Below are 11831 nucleotides of genomic sequence, written 5' to 3'. Positions count from 1 at the left end.
CATGGAAAGTACAGGCAAAATGAAAGTAGAACATGTCACGGATTGAGTTGTGTCCCTCAAAAATGTGTGTTAACTTGGCTGGGCCATAATTCCCAACATTGTGTGGCTACCCTCCGCGTTGTGATTTCATACAATTTTCCCCAATCCTAACCTCTGTATGTTAATAAAGCAGGGTTAGGTGGGTTGCCTTTTGAGTCAGGGCCTTACAAGGAGGATGATTTAAGAGCTATCCATATGCAAATCACTCCTTTGCTTGCATGAGACTTTTTATCTTGCAAGAGATAAAAGGAGAGAGGAGGACAAAGAGGACATGGCTATTATGGATCAAGAAAAGCCAGACCCAGGGTCACTGCACCGGGATTCTCAGCCACACGTGATACCAAGACACACGGAGCTCTGCAAGGAACCCCAGGGTATGGGAAGAGACAAGGACCTTCCCCAGAGCCAACGAAGAGAAGAAGCCTTCCCCTAGTGCTGGTCCCCTGCAATGTGACTTCTGGACTCCTGAACCGTGAGAGAAGACACTTGTGTTTGGTAAAGCCATCTACTTTCTGTTCTTCCTGCTCTAGCAGCAGTAGAACACTGAGTGCTTAAAAGAGTGCCTGCCTTCCTCGGCGAGTCCACTTGGTGAATCTGGAAAGGCTCATAAAGTTGATAATTGAATGGAGGAGGACTGTGATTAGGGACCCCGGAAGCACCAAAAAGCCTTAGAGAGTTGTCCCAGGCAGAGAAAAAGCAAGTTCAAAGAGTCGAGGTGTGAGAGAGCATCGATGTACAAAACGCGAAAGTTAGGAGTCATGGTGGCGGAATGATTATGCATTGAGCTGCACACGACAAAAAGCTTGATAGTGTTGCACAATAATCGTTTTGAAGCCAAGAGCGTAGACAGTGCTGGGTTATGAAGGACAACGGAGACCACAAAAGTAATGCAATTTAGCTCTTCTATTATGGGGACACTATATGACCCTGGCTGGACCTCACAGAGCTCTCTCTAATAGTAATGTGAGAGGGGGTTGGGGGATTGAACCAGGGAGCAGAAGACCTGTGAAGACACTAATGCTGTAACTCGGCAAGAAATAAAGAGGGTCTTTCAGGTTAAAAAATATATGTAATCAAAAAGGTGTAATTTCACAAGCTTCAAACCTTATGTTCACACATAAAGTCTTCCAGAACATTATCTGTACAAATCTGAATGCCTCCGGTTTATAATGAGATGCTTTCCCCAAATATCAACCAGTGGTAACAATAAAAACCATCCAAACCTCCATGCTGCTTTGTGTTTTATTATCGATAGCGATGCTCCCATTTATTAATATTTATGAATTTTCTTCTTCTGTGGATTTTCAGAACACTGCCTCTTCCACACAATGCATAAAAAACCTGATCTTGGAGGATGACCTTTCAGAATAACTTTATTCTTATGCTAACACAGCTCATTCTTATTTTTAGTATACATGAAATTCCACAGTAACACAATGTCTCAGAGTTACTGGGTTTATGCCGAGAGAGCTTTTTATGTAATATGAGGGGCTCCAATAAAGTTGTTGGGGGGAAATGGAATTGAAAGGTAACAGCATTCTTCCATGAATTTTGGAAGTTATCTCATATAATCTGAAATTTATTTTCTTGTTTTTCCAAGTCATACTCTTTTGCTAGCTATTATTAAAACTCAGTTACATACACCAAGATGCATTCAGTTCATGAGGTTACAGAACTTATTTACATGAACTGATGCACAAATCTGGGGCAATCACTGGATAACATTTCTACACAACACTCAGTGTCAATGACTTTATCTTTAAAATAGTATTATAATGCAAACTATCTTTTCAAACTGGAATTATGAGCAAAAATGAGAATAATCATACGACACGCCTAAAAATTGAAATAATCTTGTCAATACTGAATGCATAAGGACATAACTTTTCACAAACCAAACCAACTTGCTCGGAGAAGTTTTAACCGGGGGACATCCTGTTAATTTCAAATATGGACAACCCCTGAAAGACAACATTTTCAGATTTTCTTTGATCCTCATGACAGCTGTAAATAACTTGCAATTCAGTCTTTACTGGAGGGATGATATACTTCACAGCTTTACACTGCATGGCTCTGATAGGCATCATCTTGTTACTACTCCCGATGGCCTCTAACTGTGGGGCTTACACTCCCATTTTATAGATTAGGAAATGGGTTTGGAGAGGCTAGAGGACCTGCCCAAGGCCACACGGGTAACTGACAGGATGGAGGCATTCTGACTTAAAGCCCAAGGTGCTTTCTCTGCCATCTTGCTAGCAAAACTCTAATCTGTTCCCAGTGGTGGGCTCTTCATGATGTAGAGCTGCAGTAAAAAGGGCTCCTGCTGATTGTTTGAGAGCTTAAGCGCAGGAAATAGTTATCAGCCAGAGACAAGTAAGTAGTAAGCAGTAGGACAGTGAAGTCAGAGAAAGGAGAGATTTCTAATAGAGACGCATGCATGTCTAGGAGAGGATATAGTCGTGCATCATCCCGCAGAGGATGGAGTTCTAGCTTGTTTATGGGAGCATAGGACGTGTCTTATATGTAGTAAAGGATGCAAGGGTGAATCAAAAACTATCACCATGCTATCATAGAAATCTTTAGTAAATAATAAAACGATCACAATGTGCAGCTAGTATTTCTCAACATTTCCTCCATCTAGAGCTATATCCTTCTGAAGGCTTTTCCATCTTTCTAAGCCTTCCCCGAAGAGTTCTGACCTCTTCGATTTATGCCACATCAGTTTCCCCATCCTGGACGGACTCAATCATGTTCCTTTTCCATCTGCTTTGAGTTTGGGGAAACAAAGGAATCCCTATCGTACACCATCTAATGCAAAGCTGAAGGAAGGAATAGTTTCAGGACCTGAATTGTGAGAATCCGGTTTGCAGGGGGCTCTGGGTGACAGCGGGAGCCCAAGATACCTTTGTGGGCTCTGCATAGGGAATAAGCCTACGGTGATTTCCCTCTGTCTGTAATAGAGGGATGAGGAGAAAGCGGTTCCCAAATAGAGTGCATTGGCGAGATGACTGTAGAAGGTCAAAAGGATAAGCCTGACTTGAAGGGTAAAAACCACGTCATTGATCCCTCCTCTGATGCCCGTTAGGCCTGAGCTGATTGTCAACATTTTCTGTATTCTGTCATCGTCATTGTTGTTGTTGTTCATGTTGGGGGTTATCTCAGATGTGTTAAGTCATTGGAGGCCACCCTCTTGAATTTTTGTTCTATGTTGTTCTGTTTTTCAGTATATGACACCCAGGATCGATGAACCTATAGGGACGGCAAGTAAAATGAGGGGTTCAGAGGGGTACAAGAGTGGGGTGGGGTAAAAAAGAGCTGATATCAAGGAATTCAAGAAGGAAAAGAGTGTCTTTAAACTGACTGTGGTAGCGATTGTACATGGCTGTGTGATGTGATTGAACCATGGAGTGATATAATGTCTGTGTTAACACCTAATAGAATGGTTTGGAAAAAACGAAAAGAATCCCCAAAGGACAAGATCGGGGCCGCAGGGTGGAGGGTGTCAGGTTCCCCAGTGACATTCTCTCGAACAGCCTTGCAGAGAATGAACAGATACACTGTCACGGGCGAGCTCCTCCTGGTTCTTTTCAGGGTCTTTAAACTTCTTCATCAGCAGCCTTCGTGATTGATGGCCCTGTGTCCTTTGAGAAAATCGATCAAGATTAGCCTTTGGGAATCCTAAGGGACCACCCTCATCACCTTCCGCGCTGACCTCACTGCCTTGAATTTCAGGGACCCAGTAGAGCCCCTGGAAGCCTGGCTTTGTATTGTCCTGGTACAATGGATTGGGCTGATAAATGGAAGACACATTCCCAGTTACAACTTGTTCCATGAAGTGGTCATTGTGAGCTTCGATCTTACTTAAACGACTGGTGGAGAGACCACAGCTCTTTGAACTAACAGACCTTCGTACAATGCGTGTGGGCCCCATGGAGCCACAAGCTTGTTGAGTCCAAGGTGATCACTTACAATAAAAAAATCAAACCATGTGCGATCCCAGGGTCAGCAGCTACAGCGTCCATGGTCCGGCTATGATCTTCTTCCACTAGTTTCTGGGCTTTGCCCAAAGTTTCTTCATTCTTAAAGTGGAAGATCTTTCCTCCCTTGATTATCTTTGAGGTCCTCCGGACCTTGTTGAAAATGCTTAACCTGACTAAAAACCGTGTTTTATAGGAACAGCATTCCCATAAACGTAATGCAAAGCTGCAATGATTATAGAAGATGTCCGCTTGAATTTTGCTAATAACTTTATATTGACTCTTACCTAAAAGTTGTTTTATCCCATGGCAGAAAAAAAAATCCTTGTTTTTAAGGCACCCTGATGTGACTAAAGAAGAGCCCTGGTAGCATAGTAGGGGCCGCTAACCTCAAGGTCAGAAGTTCAAAACCAACAACCGCTCTGTGGGAGAAAGATGAGGCTTTCTACTCTTGTAAAGATTTAGTCTTAGAAGCCCACAGGGACCACTCTAACCTATCCTATGGGGTCATAGTGAATTGGAATCAACTCAATAGCAGTAAGTTGGGTTTGATTTGGTCAGGACTAAGAAACATGTCTTGACAGCAGTGAATTTTGAGTGAAGACAAATATATTTCTGAAAGAACTTGTCTGTAGCCATCATCCACTTTTCACAGAGACATGTGTAACTCTCTTTGTTTGGAATAAGCCTGTGCATGTATGATCTGCAGAGGTCAGACATGCTCCCACCCTCTGTCTTTACTTATTCTGACACGAACTCTTGTTCCCACAGCACTTCTATGCCAAGTTCAATACTATGTTGCCACACAGAATTCACAGATAATATTCACCATGAAGGGAGTTTATTAGGGAAGTTAATGGCATACAAGCCAGAATCAGGAAGCGCTACGATACAGTGCTTTGTCCACCTCAGCACTTCTCCTCAACCAGTATCCTAGTCTTTGTCCAGGCCTCCGCCTCTCGGCCGCCGTGTGGTCTTGACCTCTGCCTCTGTTAGCCAGGAGGCTAGTCTCTGTTCTGCCTCACAGCGTCATAGTCTGGCCACTGCTTCTCTGTGCCATCTCATGGTCTCCTCTGCTTCTTCTCTAATCTTTGCAGGATTCCTGTGCTCTGCCCCATGGTCTCGTGCCATGACGGCCTCTGTGCCTCTGGTCCCTGCCTTTGCCACTTCACGCAGAGATCTCAAACACGCTCCACTGTTGGCTCTTCTTCTGATGTTCCTGGAACTTCTCTGTGGGTGTTTGCTTATGAGATGGTTCATTCTTATTTGGAGGTGTGATTTTTGTCTTTTGGTTGACTGTACCCCCAGGACACAGAGTGATCACTTGATTCACACCCTCTGCTGGAGGAGATTCAGAATGCCTCCCATTGTAATCCTCTCTATCAGCATAGCAAGGAACCCCTGCCAAAATGGGATTATAACCGCAGACATAGAGGCTAAATTTATAATAAACCACATACGAAATTATAGCTAAAAGGGCTGTGTTAATTGACTATGTCTAGTGGACCTCAGGCTGGAGCTGGGGTCTGCCTCTCCATAGGCTAGTATAGATAGGCTATGTTGGCAGTCAACTAAAGTAGCCGGGAATCAAGAGAGTTGGTGCCAGTAGTTTTATGGAAACCATTAAGATGGAGAGAATTTAGCTGGAAAGCAAGGCAGAAAACAGAGCCAGCCTTGTATGCCACATGGGTTTGTACATTAACTTCCAGGCGACGGATTATGTCATTATTTCTAGGAAAATGTCCATGGATGTGATTTTGAGAAAACAGCAACATTTTAACAAGGTTCGTGGTTTATTTTGCAACTGTTAATGATACACGGTCATGAGCCGGTTGGGATTGGGTTGACTCTGGCCCACGGCAACCCCAAGTGTGTCAGTGTAGACATGCTCGTGTCCCTGGGGTTTTCCTAGCTGTGTTTTCAGAAGTGGATCGCCAGGGCTTTCTCTCCAGGATCCTCTGGGTAGACTAGAATCTCGAACCTACTGGTGAGCTGCTTAGCTGACTAACCATTTGCACCAACCATATTAAAATCACTACCACGGGGTTAATTCCGGTTCAGAGAGGACCTTTAGGGACTCCAATTAATCAAGAGGTGTTTCAAAGCGCAGGATATGTATATTGCATACACCAGTGTATATTGTACACACCTGAACTCTGGTTTATTTTCGGTTCCAATTAAAACAAGGAAGCAAACAACATTGACGGCTACAATAATCACTTAGATTAGCACCGCGTTCATTCCACCAAGTAGTTAGTCTCTAAAATATTTTTGATCATGGAAGAATTAATTTACCAATCACCGGCCGCTGTTTAAAAACAAAACAAAAAATTCCCACCCCACACAAGAAATAAATGCAGGAACGTAAACTGTGCAGCTCATCTTTGAATTTTTCTCTGGTAAAATCCATGTAGTAAGTTAGAAAATAGCCCCACCTTGTGACCAAAATTCAGCTAATTCGGCCAAAGAACAACAACAAAAAAAAATTGCGTAGGCAAATCTCCATAAAGGAGGAAGCCGGAAAACAGGAAAAGGCTTCCCCCTGCAGGACAATGTTGTTGTTGCACTTCTTCTGTTAGAAAATGCTGGTGCACTGAAAACCAGAAAACCAGCCACAGCGGTCGAGTCGATGTGACTCACAGCGACCCTATAGGACAGGGTAGAACTGCTGCCCTAGGTTTCTAAGACTGTAAAGCCTCGTCTTTCTCCCGTGGAACCAATAGTGGTTTTGAACTGCTAACCTTACAGTTAGCAGCCCAGCATGTAATCACTACACCACCAGAGCTCCTAACCGGTGCAGAATGCCCCTTTATTTATGTTGGCCCAGTTAATTTTGATTGTTGAGCATGCGTTCCAAAGCTAAATCCATACCGGATATACCTTGTAGGAACTTTTATGATCGTCTCTTTATTTTTCCCCTACATTCGTTCTTGGCCTCTCCTATCATGCAGACGATGAAGCCCTCATACCCAGCACGTCGGCCTGAGTGTGTTCAAAAGTTATCAGCTGCAACTCGTTAATGGAGAGTGAGTGGAGACTGAGAAAGACAAAGCAGGAAATTAATAAGATTCCTTAAAAACGAAATATTTTCAAACCAGAATGCTCCCAAATCTATTTGAAGCAATAGCACAGTCATTTGGGGGTAAAAGTAACTGAGGTATAGTCCCCCCAAATGCTAAGGAAAGTCTAAAGTCTACTATTGTTTTGAATGTAAATCACAATTTAGCTTTAGTATTGAGAAACATATGAATCAATTCATGATCAATTTGTTTCATCTCTACAAAACTGCAGAATGCTAAAAGCAAAACAAATGCAGCATAACTGTGTAAAGAGGAACTGAGACTAGCATTGATCCTGTTCTCCCAAATAACAATACTAAGGTGTTATGATTCTTTTCCTTAACATTGATTAGCTGACTGCTAACAATAAGCCAGGCATGATGCTAAGCACGCTACATATCTCCTATTGTTATGGTTCATATTTTAGAGTTAAAGAACTTATGTACTCAAGAACAAGCCACTGGCTTTGAATGACAACACTTATTGGAAAGCCAAACTGGTGACTTGCCTTAACTACAACCCTCTTTATTTTACAGTTGTCTCTAGTTTGGTCATGGGTCTTCAGCCCAATACGTAACAGCTGGATAAAGAGCTATCTTCCACATTACACAATCCCCAAATTGCTCAACAAAGATGTTGTTCATTGAGCTCACCAGGGTCAATCGAAAGTCAAAGGGGAAGAATAGTGTGGTATTTTGTCGGAGAAGGAAAGGCAAGGATCCAGTCTGGGAAGACGGGCGGCTCTGGTGAAAGTGGGCTTAGCCTTTCTGGTTCTGTTGAGTATGACATTCATGATTGTGCTCTTTGGCATCTGGAATCCAGTTTCATTCTGGTGTGGTTCAACCCACGCATTAGGGCTCTGGATCTGATTGAGAAGGAACAGAGTAGTTTTTTCTGGTCTGCATCAGGTCTGGAAACTCACCCTGGTCTTAATCCGTAATGCACATTTTTCTCCCTCTCTCCCTCCCGCCGCTTCTGCCATCTCTTCCTCTGTCTATAATTTCCTCATCAACTCCCTTTTGGGTGGGAGCCCTGCTCAGAGCTAATCACCAAACTAATATGTACTGTATGAGTGGAGGAAGTGATACAAACCCCCTTACAGAATGAAGAGGACTACGTTAGGGAAAGGAGAAGGACGATATCCCAGGTAGAGAGATGGGGAAGGACGAAAACTTGGCAATGTGAAGCTGGGTATGACTGACTTAAGGGCTGTGTAGGCGGTGCAGCTTGTCAGAGTGAATAGCCAAACATCTACTTAGCCTGTTAGTTTGGTTTGAATCCTGCCTCCACCTCTCACCAGCTGTGTGCCTTTGGGCATGTTATGTAGCCTCTCTGGGCCTACTTCCTGCATAAACGCATTAGCATCTATGATGTACGGAGAACCTTCAGGACAACTTGGCGAGGACTCAGTAACTGTGAATTCAGACTGTCAGTTGAGTAATAGCTATTTAAGATAGTGAAACACCAGATCCCCAAACAGCTTCCTCTAGAAAAAGAAAAACAACTGAAATTTTATTTGGAGAGCTTTAGAAGGGGAGGAGAGTTTGTTTGTTTTTTTGGCGGGGTGGGGAACTTCTGGTAGTGGAGGGAAGAGGGGTGATTGAGCGAGTAGACAGGAAGAATCCACAGGTTTGGCGGGCGTTGGGGAGTTTGGTTCTGGACACTGTGATGGTGATTTGGGACCTACTGAATTGGAAGACAATATTGTTGTTGTTCTTAAGTGTCCTTGAGCCTATTTCCACTCTCAGAGTGACTCCATCCGCCGAAGCAGTGGAGCCGTCCCAAAGGGGTTTCTAAGCTATAATCTTTGCAGGAGACCACTGCCTGGCTTTTCTCTCACAAAACCATTGGGTGGGTCTGAGTTGCCCATCTTCCCGTTTGTTAGCAGTGAGCTCTTACACTCCGTGCCGCCAGGGCTCCCTTTGAAGAGATTAGCCAAGTGGAAACGCTCAGTAAGCAAAGCAGAGGCAGGTTTGGTATTTCTCGGAGACACCAGAGCCATTTGGTAAGAACCCTAGAAAATCTACCAACCAGAGTTGTTGATACATGTGGAACAAAAAGCAACAATTTGGGGTTGCTTCTTGAAGAGGCTTCCCATGCCTCAGTCACAGATACGAGGAGCAGAAGGACGAACTACACCGCATCTAGAAAATGGTGGAGTGCAGAGAATCTTTTGGAAATGAATGAACTTTATCATTCATTGCCAGATGTAGTAACAGCCGAACTGCGGGCACCACTGAGATCCAAGGCGGGCAAATTGCTGAGTTCAGTATATATTTGAGGAGTTTGTTCTTTGATATTTAAAAATTTTTTTTTGCAATGCCCTGCCATTGGCTGGGCCACAGAATCCCCTTTAGTTATTTGCATGTGTGCATTTTGATATACATATTAACATGTGAGTATAGTAATTCCCTAGGTCTGTGATAGCAAGGTCTGACCAAACAGGAAGCTTGAGATAACAGCAATGCATTGTTTCTCCACCTGGACTCCCCATATCCATGCCAACAGGTTGGCCATGCCAGGCTCCCTCCGAAGTTTGTAGTTCAGCATATTGCTGCATCTCTCTCCTGGGCTGCTGGGTGGTCCTTCAGTTCGCTGCCATATGCTTAGGCACTGTGCCGTCAGGTCTCTCCTCTAGCTTTATGTGAATGGAGCATCAAAGATAGCTCCTTCCAGATAGGGTAGAGTGCGCTTTCTTAATGACCCTCTTCTCTCCATGTCTCTGTAACTTCCATGAGATGATTGGGCGGGACCATGCAAATATGGCATGTGTACCACATATAGAGGGAATCGTTCTGTGTTAGGCCATACGAATGAGCTGGCCATACGAATGGCAGGGGGAGAGAGAAGCCCCGGGGCCATTGGAAAAAGAGCCATCAGTGTAGCACGTTCTAGATCTGTCTGCTGTCTGAAGTGGCAGAGGCTGAGACCAGAGGCATCAGAGGCCAAGGCAAGGAGACTGTGAAAGAGAGCAACGCTGAGACTATGAGACCATGAGGAAGAGCAGCCGGCTGGCTTCCTGGCCCACGCTGGCAGAGGCCAAGGGACCATATGGCTGAGAGGCCAAAGACTGAGAGAGATGTGGCTACTTGCTGAGGAAAGGTCTTGCCGTGGGACACCTGACTGTGTCCTTACTGCTTGCTGCTTGGAGCTTGCGGTAACCTGGTAAGCCCCCTGGTAACACCCCTCGCTTGTGAGTCTTGCTGTGAACTCTGTGCGTGTAACTGCAGCAAACGCTCAAACCCAGCACTGAAGGCGAGCATCATGGGAGCGGCAGTTGCTGTCAGAAGAGGTAAAGAGAGATGAAGGGTGGTGGCATGTCTGACCTCTGCCTTGTGACAACAGGAAGCCCGAAGAGGTCATCTGTGGCCTTCCGTGCTGTTCTCTGCACCAGAGGGTCACATTCATGGGCACCAGAGGTTGAGACTTCAACATCCCTTTACGGGAGAACATCAGCCACCCCATAATACTATATCTATAGTGTCTTCATCCTGTACACCTTTTAGTCCTTCGAAAACAGTACTGCGCGGTTACAGTGTGTCACCTTTCCCCCACAGGTATCTCAGATGAGTATATAACGCCCATGTTTAGTTTTTACAAAAGCGTTGGAGAACTGAAGATGACTCAAGAAGAGTATGCTTTGCTCACAGCGATCGTTATCCTCTCTCCAGGTAATTCCTAGTTATGTCCCGTGTTCTAGACCACTCCACTTCCCTCGGTGTAATGGTAATCATGTTACTGTAGGGACAAGGGCCTGTAAGCCTACCACCCAAAACCAACTCTTCCTAGCATTTAGCATACTTCTCAGGCTTTTCTCTAAGCGTCATACTCATTCATTCATTCATTCATTCATTCAATAAATGCATATTGAACAGCTATTATGGGATCAACATGGTTCTAGAGCATAAAGAGCCAAACTTATTTGACCTACTGCCCCCTTTTAGAAAGCGGTTTACCCAGTGTCCCCCTGGCACTTTGGTTCTATAGTCCATAATTCAGACTAAAGTGTAGGTGTCTGCTTTTGCCCCTCTCCCTGGATTGTTCCAGTGCCCCCAGGGGGTGGTATTGCCCACTTGGGGAATGAGGGCGCAGCAGTGAGAACAACAGGCAGGATCTCATTCCCGGGGGATGGGCTTTTCTAGCGGGGTGGGCGAGATGAGAAAGAAACAGTAACTTTTGAGGAAGTGGTAAGTTCTCCACAAAACAAAGATGAGGATGCAAGGAAAGTACGTGCTAGAGAATACGTCTTGAAAGATTGACATCTGAGCAGGGACCAGGGACCGGAATAACATCACATGCTTTTTAACATAGGAGTGAACATGCAATGTTCATCTATGTAGACGTGCGTGCGACTGTGTGTTGGTCAGGGAAGGTGGTGGTGGTGGTGATGACAATGGCATTAACTGTTGTTGAGTCAGTTCTGACTCACAGCGACACCATGTGCAGAGTCTAATTGTTCTCTAGGGGTTTCAAGACTGACATTTCAGAAGCAGGTAACACCTTTCCTTTGAAGCGCCTCTCATGATGAGGCAGCCATGCTACTTGAGCGCAATTTGAGGTGCCTCTGGGTAGGCTCAAAGTGCCAACCTCATGGTTAGCAGGCTAGCGTAAGGTGACCAGACGTCCACTTTTGGCGGGACAGTCCCGAGATTTGGAGTTTTAAAAAAGTCCCGATTTTTGGAAAGAATGCACGACAAGCTAAGGAATGGTCTATTTGGTCCATATAGACCAAATTTTTAATCAAGAACACCCCCCC

At 44.6% G+C, this 11831-nt stretch overlaps 1 protein-coding gene across 8 annotated transcripts in view; it reads left to right on the top strand.

Annotated features, from left to right (window-relative positions):
* Positions 1-11831, top strand: part of NR1H4 (nuclear receptor subfamily 1 group H member 4) — a 112682-nt gene that overhangs the window by 98101 nt on the left and 2750 nt on the right. For all 8 annotated transcript variants that reach the window (XM_045292455.1, XM_045292451.1, XM_045292428.1 and 5 more), the window contains one exon: positions 10633-10746. In XM_045292455.1, coding sequence (XP_045148390.1) covers positions 10633-10746 — 114 coding nt within the window. The remainder of the gene's footprint in view (positions 1-10632; positions 10747-11831) is intronic.

Source organism: Echinops telfairi, unplaced genomic scaffold (genome assembly GCF_000313985.2).
Source record: "Echinops telfairi isolate 266 unplaced genomic scaffold, ASM31398v2 ScPeMD7_2;HRSCAF=8, whole genome shotgun sequence".
Lineage (NCBI taxonomy): Eukaryota > Metazoa > Chordata > Mammalia > Afrosoricida > Tenrecidae > Echinops > Echinops telfairi.
The sequence above is the reverse complement of the archived record's forward strand: the minus strand, read 5'-3'. Positions and strand labels throughout refer to the sequence as shown.